The sequence below is a fragment of the Rhinopithecus roxellana genome, chromosome 10, assembly GCF_007565055.1.
Source record: "Rhinopithecus roxellana isolate Shanxi Qingling chromosome 10, ASM756505v1, whole genome shotgun sequence".
NCBI classification, from domain to species: domain Eukaryota; kingdom Metazoa; phylum Chordata; class Mammalia; order Primates; family Cercopithecidae; genus Rhinopithecus; species Rhinopithecus roxellana.
In genome coordinates this window covers 133,904,975-133,929,598 of record NC_044558.1, presented here as the reverse complement: position 1 = coordinate 133,929,598, position 24,624 = coordinate 133,904,975, and the positions used below count along the sequence as shown (strand labels likewise).

The 24,624-nt window shown below is 38.0% G+C and overlaps 1 protein-coding gene across 1 annotated transcript in view; it reads left to right on the top strand.

Annotated features, from left to right (window-relative positions):
* The window catches only part of ITPR2 (inositol 1,4,5-trisphosphate receptor type 2), a 493,060-nt gene that overhangs the window by 347,498 nt on the left and 120,938 nt on the right, over positions 1-24,624 (top strand). Inside the window, exons 42-45 of the mRNA XM_010379849.2 lie at positions 54-254; positions 3,040-3,150; positions 7,232-7,327; positions 8,821-8,943. Coding sequence (XP_010378151.1) covers positions 54-254; positions 3,040-3,150; positions 7,232-7,327; positions 8,821-8,943 — 531 coding nt within the window. The remainder of the gene's footprint in view (positions 1-53; positions 255-3,039; positions 3,151-7,231; positions 7,328-8,820; positions 8,944-24,624) is intronic.

Below are 24,624 nucleotides of genomic sequence, written 5' to 3'. Positions count from 1 at the left end.
ATCAGCACAGTGAATTTTTGTAACCCTTCAGTTTTATTTTCTTTTGCCTTCAGAACTTCTTGAGGAATCAAAACAACAAAACAAATTACAACCTTGTCTGTGAGACCCTTCAGTTTCTGGACTGCATTTGCGGAAGTACAACCGGTGGCCTGGGCCTGTTGGGTCTCTACATCAATGAGAAGAACGTAGCACTGGTCAACCAGACCCTGGAGAGCTTGACTGAGTATTGCCAGGGCCCCTGCCATGAAAATCAGGTAACGAGAAGTATTCATGACTAATTAGTAAAGGGATTAAGTTGGGGAAGGAGCCAATCTCTGTGTGCACTTGAAAGATCTTTCTTCTTGCTGTGCCAGACATTTTTACTTTCCTAATAAAACATACAAAGACTGAATTATAGACGAGGAAATGCTATGCTGTATTTGTATATAATTTCATTGTAAAAACAATTCCCATGAAAATGTTCAACATAAAAATCGACTTACTGAAAAAAGTGAAATATGTGTCATGACCACCACCCAGTTTTCATCTTTAGTGAACCTTTCCAGGATTTGTGGAATAAACTTTCTTTGGCTCCTTTGGCACCCCTACAAGGAGTAGTATATGTTGTTTCTTTTATATGCACAATACACTTGTGAATAGGTGTCATTATTCCTACTTTGCTGATGAATAGGCTCTAACTCAAAGATTAAGTGACTTTCCAGAGTTTCAGAGTGACAGAATCAGTAAGTTGTAGAGCCACTCCTACAACTAAGGACTTTTGATTCTGAGTCTAAATCGAGTGCTCTTTCGACTATATTACATTCTGGAGGGCACAGTTTCAAGTCTCATTTCCAGAATGTTTGCCTCTGATTTTGTTTGCTTGGATATCAAGGACATATTGTGGGAGTAGAAGGCAGGACACTTGGGTCAATTAAGGGAAGGGATGCCACCTGAAAGTTTGCCAGTTGACTGTATCACCTCCTCTCAGGCATCATGGAGCTACCATCATAAGCATGGATCAGTCCAGAAGACAGAGTTTTCAAGTCATAAACATTTCTGGATATAAATATTAAAGAAGCCATTGAGAGCAAAAACAACAACAGTTGACATAGAAAAATGTGAAAAAGAAATTTGCTTTTTTAAAAATTGCAATTTACATGAGATGTACACACATATGCACATGGTATCTGCACACACACATATATTTAGGAACATATGCACACATATGTACATGAGTAGGTGTATAAAATAAAAACAGGACAATTTTTGGCATAAACAATTTGTTATGGAGGTATTTTCCCTTTCTGTACTGTACATATGAAATACCAAAAGAGTTTGTGGATTTTTCCCTGCATTTTTCTGGGTTATATTTCAGTCTCCCAGAGCAATGATACAAGAAAACCTAGATGTTGATTTAAAGTTAAGGAAAAACATACAAATTCAGAGATTTGGTTTTGTTGTTGATAAAAACTTGTACATCTATAATAGAAAATAATTATACCATTTGTCTCTTCTGCTGTTTCCGGGAAAGCTTGTAAGAATGTTCCCCAGTTTTGGTCTCATAAGAGAATGGAAGTGAACTTTGAAAGTAATTTGCTAAAACCAAATAAGTTCTGAAAGTAAAAGCTAATTTTCAAATAACATGAACCTCACAAATACTTCCCCATTGCTCTGAAAATGTGTGGGAGGAAAGATTGCTGGCAAATTCTGGAGATGATCTGCAAAAAGATTCTCTTTAAGTTTGGCAAATATTTTAATGAGCAAAAGAACCTCAGTAAAGGTAGGAGATGGGTAGAAAACACCTTTCCTCTGTGTCAGAGGAATAAAAACTCCGTTGTATGGAGGGAGAAATAAGGCCCATGCTGAAAAAGCAGTCATTTCGAAATTGTCTTGATTTTGTTCTTTCTCGTTTAACTAGCCAGGATTTCAGTTTTTCATACCCCTTGACAAGGTGCTACATTGTTAACACATAGTCCTACAAATCTGGCTCACAAATTCCTGATTTAAGACCTGTAAAATTAAATTGAGAATCCCAGCACAGTTGATCTTAACTTTCAAAACGTGGATATTTATCTCTCAGGATGTTTCATAAATTTTCCCCAATGAAGATCCCTCATGTAAGTTTAAGAAATTAAGTAAATTTTTCCTTCAGCCATCATTATTGACAGCATATCCCTAGACATCAGGAGAGTCTCTATATTACTTGTCTTCGCTTCCACCTGGCGTGGACAGCAGCATCTCTTGTCATCAGTTTAGCAATAAGTAGCAATCAATTTAAATTGCTTCATCGGTACTGTAAAATTTGCCTACAAATCTCAGGTATGAGGGACACACGTCTTTCATAAATGGGAAAATTCTTTTATTGAGGATAATTCAGATCTTAAAATTCTGACCTTAAAGAACTCCTCCGTTGATTGGTATATTAAAGTTTATTGAATGAAAGGATATTTAACTTAACCAGTAGTCTCCGAAATTCTATAAACACAGTATATTTTAAAAGATATGTGCTTCACGCAGTGTCTCTCTGTGTGTTCTGCATACAAGGCCATTTGAGCAATACTAATCAATTAATTGCCAGACCCTATACAAAAGAATAAGTCATGCTTAAAGGCAAATCTTAGCTATTTTTTAAAGGTCAAAAATTAAGGTTTTTGGCCGGGCGCGGTGGCTCAAGCCTGTAATCCCAGCGCTTTGGGAGGCCGAGACGGGCGGATCACGAGGTCAGAAGATCGAGACCATCCTGGCTAACATGGTGAAACCCCGTCTCTACTAAAAAATACAAAAAACTAGCCGGGTGAGGTGGCGGGCGCCTGTAGTCCCAGCTACTCGGGAGGCTGAGGCAGGAGAATGGCGTAAACCCGGGAGGTGGAGCTTGCAGTGAGCTGAGATCCGGCCACTGCACTCCAGCCCGGGCGACAGAGCGAGACTCCGTCTCAAAAAAAAAAAAAAAAAAAAAAAAAAAAAAAAAATTAAGGTTTTTATGTTGCTTTATATCCTGTTAGTTCTGTGCTATTCTGTTGTGAATCAAATGCTATTTTAAACAAATATTTTGTTTTCTAGACCTGTATCGCTACACATGAGTCTAATGGGATTGATATCATCATTGCTTTGATTCTGAATGACATAAACCCTCTTGGTAAATACCGAATGGATCTGGTGCTCCAGCTAAAGGTAGAGCGAATCCACTGTTCAGGCCAGAAAAGCTACAGTTTCTATAGTACAATCTTTAAGCAGCTCTTGTCAAAAGCATACTATCATGTTTTCAACCAATCAATTGACAGAAAGGGATAGTGAAAGTACAGTGCTTACTAAACTCCGGATGCAATGTGAAGTTAGCTTTGAGGTAATATTCCATGGCAAGGTCCTTTCCTGGAAGTTCTCCAAGCAGCCACTGTGTTTCATGATTTCCCTTTTGTTTTTATTTTTATTTTTATTTTATTTTACTTGACTTTTTGAGATGGAGTCTAGCTCTGCTGCCTAAGCTGGAGTGCAGTGGCGCGATCTCGGCTCGCTGCAACCTCCTCCTCCCAGGTTCAAGCAATTCTCCTGCCTCAGCTTCCCGAGTAGCTGAGATTACAGGTGCCTGCCGCCATGCCCAGCTAATTTTTGTATTTTTAGTAGAGATAGGGTTTCACTGTGTTGGCCAGACTTGTCTGGAACTCCTGACCTTGTGATCCGCCTACCTCAGCCTCCCAAAGTGCTGGCATTACAAGCATGAGCCATCGTGCCTGGTCTAGTTTTTATTTTATATTTTTCTTTATAGGGAGAAGCAAAAGGTGTTGATATATTTTTAAAACACATTGACCACAGAATTCCACCCAGAAAGTCACAAGGAATTAGACAAAGTCAAAGGAGTGCTGCATTTTAGTTTTATGGCTCTATTCTTTCTAAAAGTTGTTCTCTTTTACATTAAAATTTTGTTTTTCCCCAAAATACTTTCAGTGATATCCACAATCTCTTTAAGAGGTTTCTTTAATTTAAGCCTTGTACACAGTTCCCAGCAGTTTCATTTATAAGAGCTCAGGAACACAAATTAATATGCACAATAAATTATATAAAGCCCAAATGCTAAGGCATGATATTCAATTGAGATGAGCTAGTAAAGACCACATTATTGTGTTTAGGGTTAAAGAGGTAAAAATAATCCTTGCTTAAATTACAATTTCTCTGTGAAGCCTGGTCTATCTAAGACTATAAAGAATGTATAATTAAATTTAACTTTGTATGGGTAAATTTGTAGCCAAGAAGAATAGGAAGGATATTTTTCTAAATCTGTTTCTAAATTTAGGTTTAGGTATTACAATGGAAAGTACATATGTTTATGTGAAGATTGTGCTAAAGGCTCTTAGTAAGCATACGCTTCTTTATCTTTATTTTATTTTTTTGAGTCAGGGTCTCACTATGTTGCCCAGGCTGATATTGAACTCCTGGGCCCATGTGATCCTCCAGCATCCACCTCCTGATAAGCTGGGATTACAGGTGCATGCCACCACACCTAGCTTAACTGCTTCTTTAATAGAAGAGATGGGTTTGTATTTTTTCATGTTTTCAGTTATAATATGTATAAGCTTCTGTTCTTTCTATTCATAGATTAGAAAAGGTGATTCTTACATAGATGTACTTTTGTGCTTTGATGCATTACCATCATGCTTCAGTTAATGAAACCAGCCTGTGAGATAGTCAGCTTAAATTCAAGTTATTAGAAAAATTTTTGTTGTTTTATCTTAATTTCATCTTTAACCATAATTCATTAAGAAACAACATAGACAGTTCTTGATCTTTGGCTTTTAAAATCCTTCATTAGTCTAAAGACTATACCTTTAAATTTCTTTTGTAGTTAATTAAACTTAATGGGCAGAAATACTGAATGCCTCATCCGTGTAAAATAAAGTATAAGCATATAGATTATTTACAAATCAAAGCCTGTGTAAAAAAAATAAGTGAGAGGGCATCACTTAACAGCACAAAGATATTCTCAACTAATCGAATGAAAATGCTTTTTTAAAAAAACATTATTTAAATTTTTATTAATTTTAGTATGTACAATTGTTACCTTTTAAAAATATGACAGTTGGATAAGTCAAAATACCAAATATAGATTTGACTTGAAATATTTAAAGTATAGTCTTTTTTTCCTAGTGAATGAGGCATGTGTACTTTTCTAAACCATCTTTGAGGCTTTGTACATGTGTCTGATGTAAGAACAATGTTTGTAAGACAGAATAATATGTATTAGAAATTTAAGGGATTTCCATGCATAGGGTACTTTAAATAATAAATTATCTTTAACATTAAAAAGATGTCATATTAATAATTATTAAGGTTTTATTTTATGTCGTTTGTTCCTGAATTTAATTGCTTAATCATCCCTAATTTTAAGTATACTTAGCTTTATATACTCATTTAGTATGAGATTCTATTACTTTTTCATATTTGTTGTCCTTTTTATTTTCATTTGCAAAACTGAGCTGTAAATATGAAGTGCTTTGCTTGTAAATAGGTAAAGATTTCTGCTTTGTTTTGTTTTTAAAGAATGTGGCTTCTTTAAGAAGAAACTCCTACACTGACACTGATATTTCCATTTGATTTTGTGGAATTTATAGACTCATACTCTCAATTTGATTCATATTTCATTAGGCCATTTCTAAGATTTCTATTCTTCTGACATTATATGGAAAAGAAGATTGGCTAGAAAAAACACCGTATTGCCAATAGCATTCTGAAATTGGATGTATTTTAAAGCTATCATGTATTGGGCCTGCTGAGGGAAGGTTCATTAGATAACACTGTCAGTGTTGCCAAGGTTTTAGCTTTGAATTCCATGATCTGTTCAGATTACTCCTAGGATTTAAGCTCTCTACTAATCCTAGAACCTTACTCTTTTAGGCATGTTATTTATGTGGGATACTAGATGGTTGAAGAGAATTTTAGGATTGGTTCAAGTCTGCAAAATATGAAAATGGAGCAGAAAAAGATAATACTACCTTTCCCCCAAAATACTAGTCTTTTCATAATGAGTCAGTGACATTAGTGTCAATCATCATCTTCATCATTGTCACTGTTATTGGTCACTTAAGGTGATCTTTAGGCTATACTTCTGTGGCGGGGGGAAATAGTTGGATAGAATTTGGTGTTAAAACTACCCAGGAGAATTAATTTGCACAACTTTAACAAAATTTGCGTGGTCATTATTTAGACTAAACACAATTCAATTTAATTTTCATCCTATGATATGTTAACTTTGAGTCACTTAGGAGCATCTTAAAGCCATGTTAACTCCAATTCTTTTGTACTTCTATCAAAGATTGTGTGTGGAGGTTAAGATTGTTATCTAAATGAATATTACGAGCACACTGTAGAAATAAATCCTGGATATTTAATTTCATATTGCAATTTGCCAAAATTCTATGCCAGCACTATTAAAAACACAGTATAACATAACATCTTTCAAAATGTTTAGGATATTGTGCTTCCTTGGCTAAGATTTTCTGTAACTCTGAGTATCTATTTTGGATTATAAATTGTATCAGAAATATTTTTGATATCTGTAGGTAGAAATGGTTGAGATAATATATTGATAAAACAAATTAGAACACTTCAAAGACAACATAAGCTATTTTCATTTTCTGTTAAGCAAAAATAGAAGATATTCTTTCATAACCCAAAGGGAAACAAGTTGCATATCGCCTGCCATATAGTGAGACTAGGAAGCCATTATCAATAAGTTTATATTTCTAACACATGAATTTGTAATTTTATAGATTAATTCTAATTATTGCTCATATAATTTTAGATTTCGATTTGCTAATATGTATTAATATTTCATTTTAACAATTGTACTAAATTCTTTAAATTGTATACCGTTTCTGTAAAATATGTTACTGATACTTGTTCACCTTGTTTTTTTATTAAATCATCATTATGAAATGCCTATTTAGGAAACAGTGAGGGAAAATATGATTATATTTTAGTGCGGTATATAGTAAGTCAATTTTGCATTTGAAGTACCTTTTCACCAATATTTAAAATATCTCTTGTAACATAGCTCTCATGATTCATTAGTTATATTTTGTGTTGACAGTGAAGTAAAATGTTCTAGTTTAGAATGTTAACAAGACAAATGAAATTAGCAGTTTTAAATTCCGTTTGATTAAAAAAGTGGTCCTAGTAATCTCAATTAAAACAAATGCAGAGAAATCATTAATCCATGAAATTGACTTTGCATGCACATTAACTCACTCTGTCTCTCTAGAACAATGCATCTAAACTTTTACTGGCCATTATGGAAAGCAGACATGACAGCGAGAACGCAGAAAGAATTCTTTTTAACATGAGACCCAGAGAACTGGTAAGAAAACTTTTAGAAGCTTGGTTAATATTGGGTAACCTAAAAGGAACAAGTTTAGAGAATGCATGTCAGGAAAAAAAGTTGATTGATTTTCATTGCTCTACCGAGACAAATGGGGCATCATGACCTACCATTTCCAATACCTCAGAAGGCCCTGTGTTGGCAAAGGCCTGTGTGATCTGGGCCTTATGACTTCAGTAGTTTTATCCACTCCAAACGCTTTTCTTAGCCAACTTATCACACTATACTAAACTATATGCAAATGTGTATTGCCAGAAAAAAAGTTGGCTTTAGTTTAATGGTGTATTGGAGCATATGAGGAAGGGATGTAAAAAAAATGTTTGTATTCTTCAAAAATTTTATTTATACCTCTTTCTGAAAAATAAAATAAAATTAATTTTTTTTGTAGTTGTTCTTCTCAGTAATATGTTGTACAATGCTTGGCCTCAAGGAAACTGTGCAGACTCTAGTAGAGATTCCACAGAGATCATTAGTGTGTCTTCCTATTGTAGAAGTTATCTTTTCCTTTTCACTCGTGGCATGCACATTATGAAATAATGCAGCTGTATTTTAAAAGCACTGGATTCCAAAAGCATTGAGAACATACTCACATAATATAGCTCAGTGCCCTGGTGATTAAGCTCCACTCATATCAGGGCCGTTGTTGGTGCTATGGGCATCTCCTATGAAAGCTTGGCACAACACTCTTTTGCCATCACTTTATTAGTAAAGAATGGAGTCAGGGAGGTCAGGCAAAAAGAGAGATAAGGTGAAGTTTGATTTAATATATATTTAATGAGAGCCCACTGTCTATCTGCAAGCAGTGAGTTACAAGGACCAACACATTTCCTATCCTATGGTTAAATGTGGCAGTGAATGATATATTTATTCAACAATGGCACTGTGCAATAGCCCTTTGAAAATACTAGTTCCTCTGTGGACAAAACCTTTATCCTGTCATCCCTTTCCTCCTTGTGGCCCACCCTCTACCTCTTGCTTGAGTATATGCCCCTGCTCTGCACTTCCTTAGAAACATACATAGCCCTGGAGTAGGACTGACAGCACCCCACTGTGTTTGCCTCTTTCCTTGCTTGTCCCACTGGACAGTAAATTCCTTGAGGGTACTCTCTCCCATCCACTGTTGGGAACCTCAGTTCCTAGGGCAATTTCTTGCACCATGTCTGCCTGTTACTTAGTGGGCACTTAGTAAATAATGGATGTTTATTGGGGTTCCCGATTCTCCTAATTCTTGGGAACTTTGGCACTATAAACATTCATATATCAAACAAAAATTTCCAAGGAAAAGGGGAATATTGTAGGAAAATACTTTCATGTTCATTGAAATAAAGATGGTTTCCAAGGCCATTTTCACTTAGGGTCCTTTTATACTTTTGAGGCTCATGAAGCTGCCCAATTGTTAATTAAACCTCATAAACAGTGTAAAGCGGATGTTGTTTCTGGCATTTCAATCTTCTTTTTTTTTTTTTCGATAGGTGGATGTGATGAAGAATGCCTACAACCAAGGATTGGAATGTGACCATGGGGATGATGAGGGTGGAGATGATGGTGTTTCTCCAAAAGATGTTGGACACAATATCTATATTCTGGCCCATCAGGTGTCACATTTTATATCTTTACATTATTTTGCTCATCCTATCAATCATGTTTTGTATCCGTGGCTTGTTGTCATTTTCAAGTTCTGGTCCCTTCATTTATTCAGCACTTACACCTAGGTTTGGGCTAAAGAGAGGAACAGCCTCTCAGAATGCCTGACTATGCACCCCAAGGTATGCTAGGGGACAGTCCACAAGAAAACAGTGCTTGGTACCCAAAACTACTGGGCCAGAAGGGAGGAGAATTGCCATGTCAGCCTGAACCATGGATAAACCATGGCAACAAATGAGGGTCCTGAAGGAGAGGGGAAGAGAGGCTACTGCGGAGACAGAGTATGAAGTGAGGGGGTGCATTCAGTCCTAATCAGGACGAATTTGGCAGGTAGTCTCTGGCCTCCTTGAATTGTAGGTTGACATACTTTCTGTAGAAGCTGTAAACTGGCAGCCTCTGATTGGAAGTGTAAGCTGTAAACTGGCAGCTTCTGATTGGAAGCTGTAAACTGGCAGCCTCTGATTGGAAGCTGTAAACTGGCAGCCTCTGATTGGAAATTCTTTTGAAGGAACTGTTTCCATTTTATAACTTTAAAAAACAGGTGCCTGATGAGTACTATTCATAAATTTAATACCATTAACATAAAGATCAACGTTAAATTGGCATTTTGCAAATTTGTTTAGGAGGTAAACATTTTAAATGTACATTCGCCAATTTGATTTTGTCTATGATAGCTCCTTTGTTTTTACAAAATGAAGTTCAAACGTTAGAGACTTGCTCTTTCTTTCTCATCATTTTCTCCCATTGGCGATCATTCCCTTCTGTTTCCCTGTATGTTTTATCAGTTGATTGAATAAACATCAATAGATATAAAGTCAGATTCTCAGAAGATTTATTTTTAAGATTGGTCTTTAGACATTTCTTATGCCCTTTTCTACCCTTTCTATAAATGTCTAATATATGTGAACTTGACTATAGTTGTTACAAAGCCTTCCAGGAGGGAGTCAGATTCTGAAAGATACTAACAAAAGACACCACTATTGTTTTATAATATATCTGGCTCATTGAGAAGACTTTAAGGTCTCTCATAGTGTATCAAAATGCCTATGTAGAACAGAAAGTGGTAAGGGCAGATGAGTTTTAGCTGGACAGATGAGTGTTTTAGCTGCTGAGCAACTGAAAGCCAGGATGACGGACAAGTTGAAGGAAGCAGAAAGTGGAGATTTAGGATGTGGAAAAGGTGTCATTTTAGAGAGAAAGAGAAGTCAGGTGACACAAAGTGAGTCAGTCTAGCAAAGGAATGACTAGAGATGACTAGAGATTGAATGTGAGTAGAAAGAAAAAAATCCCAGGCTGAGAATTAAAATCATATTTGCTACTAGAATGAACACAGAAACATGCTGAGCCATATGTGTACAGGGTCAAGGAGTTACTTTAGAGGCTGTAGCACTGTGGAGGGAAGGAGACAAGGAAGATGAGCAAGGTCAAAAAGGCAAGGTCAAAATGAGCAGTAGTAAGTTTCAGAAGAAAGTGGGGAAATAGAGCCACCTCTGTTTTCTTGACTGCAAGATAGTCTTGCTGTTTGTGGGGGAGGTTGTCTTCTTGCGCGAGTGAGCAGCTGCATGAATAAGGTCTGACTGTGTAGCTGTTGAGTGGGGAATGAACAACCAGACCAGCTAAGCTTGCCCTGAAGCCAGCAGAGTGACAGATTGACCAGCAGACAATGAATGAACCACCTCACATCCATTACGAAATTTAAAAAAGCAATCTCAGATGACCAGCGTCTTAGGGGTAACAATGAACATGTCAAGGTAAAGCAAAGAGTTATGTTAGGTCACTTCAGTTTGAAGCAGACCAAGCATAAGAGTAGAGGATGCAGGCCAGGTGTAGTGGCTCACACCTGTAATCCCAGCACTTTGGGAGGCTGAGGTGGGTGGATCGCTGGAAGTCAGAAGTTCAAGACCAGACTGGCTAACATGGCGAAACCTCATCTCTACTAAAAATACAAAAATGAGTTGGGTGTGATGGCGCATGACTGTAATCCAAGCTACTTGGGTGGCTGAGGCGTGAGAATCACTTGAATCTGAAAGGTGGAGGTTGCAATGAGCCGAGATCGCTCCACTGTACTCCAGTGGGCGACAGAGTAAGACTCTGTCTCAAAACAAACAAACAACAACAGCAACAAAAACCAAGTACAGAATACAAATTTTTAAAAAGACATTGTTACATGCTGAGAAGAATGGACAAAGAGGGTAAAGAATGCAAGCACTGCTCAGAGATGGAAAGATGATAGAAAAAAAATAAAGCAACCTATATATGAAATAAATTCAAAATGAAGATGGCATAAAGGCCAATTATTTTCATGAATTTGAGTTTATTACAGTGCTTGAAGAGGAGAATAGACATGTGCAAAAAGGATGGTGGAATTGTCCAAAAGTGGAAATTTAGAAGTGGTAAAAAAAAATGTTACAAGGGGTTAAAACAACTTGTTGAAAGGAAGAGAAATCAATGATATGAAAATGATTGGGGTGGATATATCGAGGTGTTTTTGTTTTTGTTTTTTGTTTTTTGTTTTTTTTAACTTCCCAGAAGAAAAATGTTGGAAAAGCAATGATTTGTAGAGCAATGAAAGTCCAATACGGAAGTACAGAAACAAAGCCAGGCCTCTAGAAGAAAGAGAACAAACATCAAAACGAAAGAGAATAAAGAGAAAAGGAGATTCTGAATTGCTGAATACTTTAAGCCTCGTGATTACACTGTAAAAGATTAAATATTAAATAAGAGTCCACATGAGTCCCTGTTAGAACCCAAAAAGGGCACAGGTATGGAAGGAAAGTAGGCCAGTTGTATGTAACTGACAGTGTAGAGTTAAGCAATTGCTTGCTTATTCTTTTATAGTGACACAAGGAGTCATTTCCTGGCCACCATATAAATGTATTATTCATGGGGTAACCCCTTCACCAATTTTTCATGAAAAATTATGAGCTTTTACTCACAGAAGAGGGACCATTGTGCTCTGCTGATCTTTCTGCAAGTGACTCCTTGGCTTTCTCTAGGCTAGGATGTCATATTTGGTTTCTTTGGAGGCCAATCCCTAAGATTGTTGCCAAGTTCCTCATGAATCTGTTGTCCTCCACAAACTCACAAGGAGTGATTGGTTGTAAGCACTGCTTCAGAAGTGGCCATGTAGCTGTGCTATAGGGATTTGGTAGAGTCCAGTTTCCACTGTTTTCGTTGTGGATATGCAATCACTGGGCTCCTGCAGGCAAATAACTGTGCAAATTGGTTTCTGGCTTTGCACAGTTCAGTACTTCCAAAACCAAGATGCAACTTCCTCTTTGTTTTACTATAATCATCTTTTGTGCAGACAGTTTATTCTGGTGCTCTCAGACTTTCAATTTTTGTTGTTGTTCTTTTCATGGTAGTAAGGTAGTTCTGCTTTTTCTGCCGTGACATCCCTTTTGGCCTTTCCTGTGGTTGGTGTTACAAGAAACAAATAATGCTTCTTGTAAGTGTCTTGTCTGATCTACATAAAACTATAAATACCTCAAAAAGGGAATTTCTTAACTTCTAATACTATAGTGTTGTGCAGAGAATTTCCTTAAAATACAACTAATTGCACTTTTTGACTTTCTATCTTCTGCATATTTTCCTTATGCCTCTGCCCCATCTGTCCGCTTTACTCTTGGTCTTTTACATTCTTTTCTTGCTTTCTGTGGAAACAGTCTCTACACACAGTCCAGAAAACTGTTCAGTACTTTGTGTATGTCCAATATATATTAAGCCATATTGTTTCATTCTCTCCTGAAGCAATTTCTGTTCTTCTGTCTGAGACCCTGCATTTAATGCCTACCTGAAGTAAGAAGCATATGGAGAAATGTTATATGCTTTTCAGGTTGGGGAGAAGTATTAGATAGCAAGCTGTAGGAAGCAGAAATAACTCCTGGATCATAAGGCAAGAGAGAATGGGTCACTCTGATTGGTTACATTTAATTCTTTTCAAAATGCAGGCTTGAAAATTTTTCATGAGCATTTTCCTGTATCACTAAATGGTCTTTGAAAACATAATTTTAATGCTGCATAATTGTTCCTCATTTGAATGTACCATGATTTGTGTAATCATTCCTTATTGTTAGACATTTAGGTTTCTAATGTATTTGATATTATAAATTATGCCATGATTGACATCCTCATACATTAATCTTTGTCTGCCACACTGATTATTTCTCTAGGATAAATTCCAAGAAGTTTAATTACTGGGTCACAGGGTAGTAACTATTTTATGGTTCCTGATGCATACTGTAAAATTGTTTTCCACAGTTTATGATGGTACTTCTCTTACTGAATCCTAAAATTATTACCATTTTAAAAAATACTGGCCACACTGATAGTATTTGGAACAACAATGTTTGCTGAATGAATTAACATATGATAGATGAAAGGAGAATCACATTTTGATTTATATCTTTTGGATTACTGGTAAAATGGGCTATCTTTTAATATGTTCTTTGGTTATTTGTATTTCTTCTGTGAATTACTTGAAAGTATATTTATCTCTTATTTTATAAGGTTCATTTTCCTTAATGAAGTTTAATTAGGGATAATAACTTTTTGTCAGTCATATTAGTTATATTTACTTCTTTCTGATTTACTGGCTTTAATGTTTTCATAATAGTTTTCTTTCAGCACCTCGAGATCATTTAAACACTCACCTAGATTTTCTTCTGGTGTATAATGAATTCAGGTTTTGTATGTAATTATATAATCTTTCCATGTCATAATGCAAAAATAATAAGAAGGAAAGTTCTGATGCTTCATCTATAAAGACATATTCCAAAATTTAGTGTGACAGCAATCCATGAGGGCAGGATTTGCAGGAATTTTAGGAGGGTGCTGTAGAGTGTGGGTCAAAGAGAAAGCTTTAGTAGAAGAGATTAGGGCCAAAATCTAGCCACTTTCAGGGTCAGACAGAGTATGTGAATGAGTGATCTAGGGGCTGATGAGGTTGGGGCAGTCTGATGTTCCTCTTCCAAAGCAGGGAGCCATTACTCACTTCTGCTGACTTGCCAACTGGGCTTGCAGGCCCTCAATTTCCACTTCTTCCAGTATTTCAAAAGAAGCCTATATTTTGAAATTTTGTAAAAATCTGGAATCTCCTAACTTTTAAAAGTTGGCAGGTCATTCAGGATTTTTACAAACACTGAACAGGCCGAAGAAAACTCAGCAGCAAGCTGAATGCGGCCCTCGATCCATCAGTTTACCACTGTGGAGTAAAGGATTTACATTTCTCATTCTTTCTTTCATTGAGTTTCATAGATGCATTGAGAGCTTACTAGATGCCAAGCACTGTGCCAGATACTAAGCACTGTGCCAGATACTAGGAGTGCAGTGGTAAAGAAGATCCACAACAGATCAGCTCTCGGGGAATTTGCATTCTGGCTGGGAGCAGTGAAGAGTAGACAATGAACCAGAAGGATGCCAGATGGTCATATAAGCTATTCAGTGAATAAGAATAGATCATGGTGAAAGACAGTTACTAGAGGCTATTAGAGATTGGCTGATCTGGAGGGTTTTCTGAGGAGCAATTTAAACTAGATCTAAGTCAAAAATCAAAAGCCAGCAGGATACCATGGGGGTAGGGGGGTTTGCAGGGCAACATCCCAGTGGCTTGAAAGTGGCAATGAGCTTGGCATATTTAAAGGAGCAAAAGAAGGCCTGGGTAGCTTGACCCTTCCCCCAGCCAGCTATTAGTACTTGAATATTATACTAATCACCTGCAGTTCACCTCAGGCTTATTTATTATAAGATACTTTCAACAACATTTATTGAACACCTCTTATGTCAGGCATTGTGTTAGTTTCTAAGATGGAAAGATGACTAAAAATGCAATCAAGAAGCTCACAATGGGCCGGGCGCGGTGGCTCAAGCCTGTAATCCCAGCACTTTGGGAGGCCGAGACGGGCGGATCACGAGGTCAGGAGATCGAGACCATCTTGGCTAATACGGTGAAACCCCGTCTCTACTAAAAAAATACAAAAAACTAGCCGGGCGCGGTGGCAGGCGCCTGTAGTCCCAGCTACTCGGGAGGCTGAGGCAGGAGAATGGCGTAAACCCGGGAGGCGGAGCTTGCAGTGAGCTGAGATCCGGCCACTGCACTCCAGCCCGGGCGACAGAGCGAGACTCCGTCTCAAAAAAAAAAAAAAAAAAAAAAAAAAAAAAAAAGAAGCTCACAATGAAGTGTATATAAAAGGAAGAGCGAGAGAGATAAATCATTATAGTTGAATGTGCATGTCTTAACTTGGAGGTTATGTACAAGGTGTACTTCCCCTAGGAGTCAAGAGAGCTTCCTGGAAGAGGTGACATTTGAACTAAATCTTGAAAGAGAGGAATGGAGGAAGACAGTCCAGGCAGGCAGAAGAACTTCTGCAAAAAGGAGCCAAAAATATTTTAGGGAGAGAAACTTCTTTTGGTCATATTAGTAGGGATCTTGTGTGGTATCTACATATGTTTTTATGTGAAGTAAACTACAATAATTTGAATTATGTAAACATCTTTGATAACTGTAATGACTCTGTAGGCACTTAACAAATGTTGCACAAATGCATGAATAATTGAAGGATGAATGAATGAGTGTCTAGGACATGATATACTCTAAAGCTTTGATATAGTTTAAGTATTATAATTTAAAAAACTGAATAAAGATATTTTTCTGTTACTATCATTACCATGATAAAAGTTAATGATAATTTCTGCCACTGGAGCACACATTTCTTGGGTACAGATACAATTATCTTTTTTTTTTCCATGTCAAGTATAGTGCCTAGAATATAGCAGACACTCTAGAATTCTAGAGTTTGAAGGAATAACTTCTGGCAAAAATGCATGCATGCTGATAATATTTCTAGATAATATCTCCACTATGTAAGATTAGGAGACTCCTACAAAGCTTCTAATAGCATGCTGGCAATCCATAGTCTTATTTAACTGCTCCTGACTTTCTTTTTAGTTTTATACATTACTCCTTGCCAATATTGTTAGTAAACTCTGTATCAACAGGCCCTATAATATCTTCTTTCTTGCTAGGCACTTTTCTTATTTTTCTTCATGATACCGTCTTTCTCTTTTACTAATAGAATATCTCCTCCTATTGTTACAATTCATCTTAGTGTTACCTTCATACCCTTAAGATTCAAACTGAGACCTACCTAACCCATTTCCTAGATAAATTACAGCCAGCAACTATCTGTTCTTTGTTTTGATTTCTTACATTTGTTATGTCCACCTAGAACCACTTACTTACTTTTACACTAGGTTATGCTGTATATTATCCTGGAATTGTTCTTTGTTTCACGTATATCGGATCTGGCTACTAATTAATAGTGGATCCACAAAATCTGGACACCCAGGAGGCCTTATTTTTACAAAAGAAACTTTCCACAAAGTATAATGGGGAAAAAATGCCTAGGTATTATAGAGTAGATTTAAATTCTCCAATAGGCACTTCCGTATATTTCACTGAGCAACTAAGAACCTTTGGGTTATGGCCATTTAAATGACCTCTCAAATTGATGGTTAATGGGTACAATAAAAAATGCAATCTAGGAAATGGATTGAAATGGGACTCACTAATTTTTGGTTTGATATAAAGATCATGAAGTGGAAGCAATTATTTGTTTGCTTAACATTCCATGTTTGTTAGATATATATTTATTTCTGAGTGACATAATTATTAGAGCATCAGTCTGAATTCTAGCCATGTAAAATGCCATTGTTGTGTCTTCGTCTCCTCCTTCTGCCTGCTTTGAGTATCCGTTGAATTCAAAGTCTAATAGGAGAGCTGGAGATATCAGGCAAGGCTTTTATGATTAGTTTTTCCAGGAAAAGGAAAATGCATAGCACTCCCTAGTATATTTCAGACCCTTGAATTTTTACCTTATCCCTAATCAAAGTCAATAACTCTTTCTTAACTTTCAAGGGGGGAGGGAGGGGGAGAGAGAGAGAGAGAGAGAGAATGGTAGGAATGGCCATGGCGTTTTAAGGACAGGGATTCTTTATGACATGCTAAAGAAATTTTCTGGATTTCCTGATAGTCTTCATTAATCCACTTTTTTCTTTAAAAAGTCTGTTTCTAATAACTAACTGCAATTGCTTGAGCTATATTCATTTTAAGGGATATGCATGTAAATTACTCCAAATAGCTAAAGTTTAATTTATACTGAAACCATATGAAGTGTATCCATCACTCAGACTACTTACAGTGTTTTCCTTAGAGATTTATGCTCTTCCCCTTTCTGCAGCTTCTATTTTCTTATGCTAATATGTAGTAATCAGCATTGCTTCATTTACTTTATTTGTAGATGCAGAAGGATGGTTTGTAATTGGATACATAACTTCCATCTCTAATATCTTTGAAGGGTTTTAAGTAACTTACCATTACTTCATCTTTATTATTGCTTGTAGTGCACAACGTAGAAAACACAGCTGAGTTTCTCAACTCACAGAGGCACTTGTAGCTCAGTAATATGTTGGCTAGAATGTTGTACCAAGAATATTATGCAAACAGCTTAGCTATTATTCCACCCCTGCACCCTGTATTTTCTCTGTGAGCTATTTACATCGCTTAACTTCTCTGGCTTCAGCCTTCTCATCTATAAAAATATGATGGCTGTCAGTGAGCTGCATTTGCAAAGTAAACTTTCAGAGACTTATGAGCTCCAGAGAGTAGTTGGACTGTGATGGCTCTTTTACTGGATTCAATTATGTTTTAAATGATGTAACAGTAACTAATCAGCTACTAGATATTTATGTATTTATTTACATGTCATCAGTTATAAACAGAATTTGAGGTTGAATGAGAAATGCATGTGTATAATTAGCTTGTTAGAATACAAGATCAAAAGCCATGAGAAAGAAAGAGGATCTAAGTACACCAGAGGTCTTGGCTAACATTCTTACAGTTTATCAGTGGTGGCTCTGAGCTTCTTGGTAACCAAGAGTATAATTGATACCTATAGTATTCATTAATGACCACCTTTCTACTGGCATTTAATTCAGAAAGGAGTTTATGCAAGGATATAGTACAACACAGAATGGACAGAACCATTCTGTAGAACACACCAGGTGAAATAATGCACATAGCTGTCTTTTGGTCCTCAGAGACAATGATCAACACTTCTGATTTATTAGCAGGAGTGAATGTAATTAATCTTGAAGTGTGTTTAATCCAACAGCCATTATGAAAATAGATATTACATTCACTCTATAGACAGACTTTGATAATGTAGGACTTTTCTAATATATGAACTTAGTTGAAAAACAACTTTTGTAAACATGAAGAGATTATCATATTAAATCACTGAAAATAGACTTATCCTACTTGCTCAGGTATGTGAAAAGCCTGCTGCTCTCAGGGCTGGAGATAAAGTAGTGAGCAGAGACACCCAAATCCCTTTCCTCTGGGAGCTTTCGTGCTAGCAGGGATGTCTCCCTCTTTGAGACCACATGATTCCTTTTGGGGCATGTGCTTTATAGATGCAGTTGTGGGGTGGGTAGGGAATGCATGGGATATGGAAAGGAGGCATTGTCTCTTCCCCATGGAGTATACCTTTATTACAGGAGGGAGACACCAAAACAACCACATTGCATCAAGTCCTAGGAAAAATGTGTATCTGAGGTGCTCTGGGATCTCAGGTTAGGAGTGTGCTTGGGAAAGTGAGTGTGGCAGAGCAAGAGAGAGAGAGAGAGAGCACCAGAGGGAGCAAGAGGAACAGAGAGATATCGCTTTCCCTCTGTACTCCCTCATTTGATCATTTGCTCAGCATTCGTGCATGCAAATCTGCTTCTTTAAAAAAAACTCTAGCCCACTGGCTCATAACTTGCTGTCTTTTATAGCAAAAGTGCTCAAAAGATTGTATATAATTGCTGTCTCCTATTCCTCACTTTCTATTCTCTCGCTAACCCATTTCTGCCAGGCTTTCATTTTCACTGTGCCACCTAAGCCACTCTTGGTGAGGCCACTAGTCACTGCTTATTTGACCAATCTAAAGGTTGCCCCCATTCCACATCTTTTGTCCTGTCACTAACATTTGACACAGTTGGCCACTCTACTTTCTGTGAAATATTCTTCACTTAGTTTTTGCCCAGCACAGTCTCCTGGTCTTTCCCTCTGCTTCACTGGCTTCTATTTCTTTCTCTGGCTTCTGTTAGAGGTGTTCTAGTCAGATCCATTCCATGGATCTCTTGTCTTCTTAATCGACGCTCACTCCCTGAATGTCACTTAGTCACATGACTTTAAACACCAGCTGTACCATGATAAATTCCAAATGTACATTTTCAGCGTGGGCCTGTCTTCTGAACACCAGACTGGTTCCTCCAACTGCTTGCTCAGGATCTGCATTTGGATGTCTTTTTAGGCATCTCACACTTAACAGTATCCATAATAGAACTCTTGGTCCTCCCACCATGTGTACAACTCAGATACCCCAGACACTTAGACTCCATAGCCTCAGCTCCTTAGCATTCCTGTAGCCCAAGCCTGGGTGGATGTCCCTCCTGCGTGTGCCCATGGCACGCCATGCCTACTGTGATCATAGAACATATATCACCAAATTCACATGGCCTCTTGACTTGTCTCTTCCACCAGACTCCAAACCTCATAAAGGCAGGAGTTAGGTTTTACTCATGAATGTTACCCAGTGCATAGTACTGTGTTTGATGTAGTAAATACTTCTGATTCACTGAGTGAGAGAGTAAGTAAATGAGTGACTGTGATAGTCAACAAGTGCTGTAGGTTAGGGGTTCCCAACCCCCAAACCCCAGACGGGTACCAGTCCGTGGCCTGTTAGGAACCGGGCCACACAGCAGGAGGTGAGTGGCAGGCAAGCAAGCATGACCACCTAAGCTCTGCCTCCTGTTAGGTCAGTGGTGCTATTAGATTCTCATAAGAGTATGAACCTTGTTGTGAACTGTACTGTGTGAGGGATCTAGGTTACGTCCTCCTTATCTAATGCTTGGTGATCTGTCACTGTCTTCTGTTCACCCCCAGATGGGATCCTCTAGTTGCAGGAAAACAAGCTCAGGGCTCCCACTGATTCTATATTATGGTGAGTGTGTAACGATAGTAGAAATAACATGCACAATAAATATAATGTGCTTTAATCATCCCAAAACCATTCCCCCCCACGCCCCGGTACGTGGAAAAATTGCTTTCCACAAAACTGATCCCTGGTGCCAAAAAGGCTGGGGACTGCTGCTACAGATGGCTAGAAAGGAAACAGGTGAAATAGGTTAGTATTGGCTGGAGTTACTGTATAAGGCTTTGTGGTGGGACTTGCATTTTAGATGAATCTTATGGATTGATAAGATTTAGATAAACCGAGGAAAGCATTTTCATCATAGAGAAAATATGCACAGAGATGGGGGCAATATTCAGCATGCTGTGTGTGTGTATGTGACAGCCAGCTTCTCTGGGACCTTACATCAAGAAGAAAGAAAGCCGTGTGTTGCAACTGTGGGAGGTAGCTAGGGTGGGACACGTCCTATCAAATTCTGAAGGATTTTAAGTACCAAAAACTAATTGCATAGAAATATTTATTGAAATGTGATATATTATACATTTCTGCTAATAGTTCCTTAGAGTACTTAGTCCTTTTTTTTTTTTTTCTGAAATGGAGTTTCACTCTTATTGCCCAGGCTGGAGTGCAATGGTGTGATCTTGGCTCACTGTAACCTCTGCCTCCCCGGTTCAAGCGATTCTCCTGCCTCAGCCTCCTGAGTGGCTGGGATTACAGGCGCACGCCACCACGCCCGGCTAATTTTGTATTTTTAGTAGAGATGGGGTTTCTCCATGTTGGTCAGGCTGGTCTCAAACTCCTGACCTTAGATGATCCGCCCACCTCAGCCTCCCTAAGTGCTGGGATTACAAGGCATGAGCCACCGAACCCGGCCAGAGTGCTTAGTTCTTACTTCTGTTGCCATAAAATAAATGAGATGGTAATGATTCTATAAAATGCTGAACAGAATAATGCAGAGATAAATAGCACAGAAGTCTGCTTTAGAAAATATCCACCAACCCCAAAGCAATGTTATAAGTCTTAAAATGATTATTTATTGATTGTCCTTTTATTCATTTATAACCTGACATTATTATGCAAGTATTTGCAGATAAATCAATTATAAATAAACCCATGAGAAAATGTAATTAGTAAACACATAAGCCAATGTAAAAATACTTAGGTCAGAGCACTAAGTAATATTCTGTATATATGGGTTTATGTGTGTACTTGCATGTATCTGCATATAATATTTATTGATTAGCTTATTTTTCCTGCTCAGACATAAATGAAGAAAGCTTAACTATAGCTCAGGCACCATGGCTCACACCTGTAATCCCAGCACTTTGAGAGGCTGAGGCAGGTGGATCATTTGAAGTCAGGAGTTTGAGACCAGCCTGACCAACATGGTGAAACCCCATCTCTACTAAAAATACAAAAATCAACCAGGCATAGTGGCAGGCTCCTGTAATCCCAGCTACTTGGGAGGCTAAGGCAGAAGAATTGCTTGAACCCGGGAGGCAGAGGTTACCGTGAGCTGGGATGGAGTCATTGCACTGCAGCCTGGGCGACAGAGCGAGACTCTGTTTCAAAAAGAAAAAAAAGAAAGCTTAACTATATAGCTGACATTTTATCCTGAAGGCACACTGAGGAAGTATGAGCTAGGACAGAATGTCAGGACAGAGAGAGCCAACTAATTCTCGTTTAGTCAGTAGATCCAGTACTATAATATCAAAGTGGTGTATGAAAACAGTTTTTCCCGCCAGGCACAGTGGCTTATGCCTGTAATTCCAGCACTTTGAGAGGCTGAGGTGGGCAGATCACTTGAGGTCAGGACTTCCAGACCAGCCTGGCCAACATGATGAAACAATGTCTCTGCTATTTTTACCAATGACTAAAACCACAATCACTTTTGTACCAACCTAATAAAAATACAAAAATTAGTTTGGCATGGTGGCATGTGCCTGTAGTCCCAGCTACTCAGGAAGCTGAGGCACGAGAATCGCTTGAACCTGAGAGGCGGAGATAGCAGTGAGCTGAGATCGCACCACCGCACTCCAGTCTGGGCTTCAGAGGAAGACTTTGTCTCAAAAAAAAAAAAAAAAAAAAAGTCAGTTTTCCTTGTGTAGTAGCCCATGGAATCATGTAGGTATATGAGTCTTACTATTATGTGATGAGATTGCTCAGCTTTTCTGTTTTATGGCTGTTGGTGCATTTTGAGTTTCAGAATTACTTACAGAGCACAGCACAGTGGCAGAGCATTGTGACAAACTAATGCTGAAAGACAAATTGTTGAGCTAAAAAAAAAAAAGTCAGGCTTCAGAAAGGGAAATAGTAACCCTTAGCCAGACCAAAAAAAAAAAAAAAACTCCCCTTCTATGTCACAACCAAGTGATTATTTGAAATTATAAGGTAGGGGAAAATTCTGAAAAGTCCCTTGTCAGGATTTATATTATTGACAAATGTGATCGATTTTAGAAATATGAAATTAGCTGGTCTCAGAAAACTTCTAGAAATGTATCTCTATACACATATATGTAACTTTATATATATGTGTGTGTGTATATGTATGTATGTATGTATGTATGTATGTATGTATGTATCTATCTATCTATCTATCTATCTATCTATCTATCTATGCTTTTCTGTTTCTTGTTGTCAGCTGTGTGAGACCTGAAAACAATTTGCAGGTTTCTGTTACTATGCCAGGGATTTGCAAAGTATTACATAGCAAATATTTTAGGCTTTTCAGGTTATACTGTCTCTTTTGCAAATACTCAACTCTGTCATTCTAGAGCAAAAACAGCCATAGACAATATGTAAACAAATAAGCCTGGCTGTGTTCAAATATAACTTTATTTTAAAAAACAGGTGGCACACTGAATTTGACCTAGGAGCTGTATTTAGTTGGCCAAATCCTTCTTTAGATTATTTTTATAATCTTCACAGTTGAGAAGTTTCCTGTGTCCCATATCTGAAATATCCTTGTGAGAACTGAGTCATTTATTTTTAAATATTTTTCATGCTTATATTTATAGTGTTTAATTCACTTTGTATGTGAATGTAACTAACACACACACCTATAGACAGAATGACATACATGTAAAGGTTCTGACTGCATCAGAAAGAGCACTCCAGAGGTTCTTTCTCTGATTGCTGCAGTTCTGTGATTTAAGCATTCTATGGACAGTGGAAGCCTGATCAGAAATGACAATTGACTAACAATTGACAGGGCAGGCACATGTTCATTCAGTAGATTCAGAATTGGAATGAATCAAGTATGAACCAGTGTGTGGATGAATCAAGTAGAACAGAGGCAGAAGAAGGGGAAATGAAGGCAGAAGTCATTGAAATGAGATAGATCTAGGTATCCAGGTCAGAGGGCAAACTAAAGAATCCTAGCTGGGGGCAAAGGTAGTCTTCTGCTTCCATCTGATATACAACTTGGGGAACACTGTGTATTAGAGTTGAGCTCTAAAGCAGTGGTTCTCAAGTTGTAGTGCATTAAATTCCGGGACTCTGACCCCAGAGACTCTGATTGAGAAGATCTGGAGTAGAGCCTGCAATTGCTTTTTACCATATATCCTGGATATTTTTATTCAAGTTGTCTGCAGACCACAGTTTCAAAAAAAGCTACTCCAGACTTTTCACCTTCTCAGCTTCCTTCCCTATTTGTCTGATAGCCTGATCATCTGATCCAGAGACAGCCTCTTCTCATTTCCTTCCCTTCCTTCTCTTTTTGTGCTCTCCACCTTCCTGGTACCAACCTAAGCTGATTGTTACTAACTTCATTTCTGTTAACTCTCCTTCTCAGAAATTAAAGACATTAACCTCTGCCACTTATACACATGAAAATATATGTTGAAAAATAGCTTGCACCAAAACAAACGAGTAAAAACCACAACACTCTCCTCCATGGGCGTGCACTTCTTGTCCCCATAAGGCCATGCGAGAATCTGGAGTCTCTTACTGCTTTATGTGCAAAGTCCTAATGACCAAACAATAAGAAATGGCCAGAATAGCTAGGGTGCCATAAGAGAGAGGACCAGGGGTGAGACACATGAGGGAGGCAGGGCCGGATCAGGAGGACATGCAGATCTTGCTAAGGGTTTTGGCCTGTATCCCAGGAGCAAGGAGAATCCATAACCACTGCCCTTTCCTAAGTCCAAGAACCACTTCATCTCTAGCTGATTGAATGTCTGGGAATGCCTTAAGGTGAGAGAAAATGAAGTGAGAGTCTTGGATGGTTCTAGGTATAAAGCTGGCTGGTGGACAGATGATGTTGCATTTCAAAAGACTGGAGACAGAGGAGGCTCGTGGTGAAATGGAAAGAGGAGCAGCTTAGTTCTAGACTTTTGGTATTTAAGGAACTGATGGGACACTGGGGTGGAGGTGTACAACAGGCAGTTGGTTCTATGTCCTTGATTCTCAGGAAGGAGAGCCAGGCCTGGAACATAGATGTACGGAGACATTGGCATATAGATGCTGTTTGAACTTGCAGTTGTAGATGAGATTTCCTGGGAAGATCAATTGGAATGAGAGGAGTAAAAGATCAAGAGTTGAATCCTGAGAAATGGCAAACTTTAAAGGAAAGAAGGAGGAATTGAAACCCACAGAAATCGATTGAAAATGAGAGGCCCG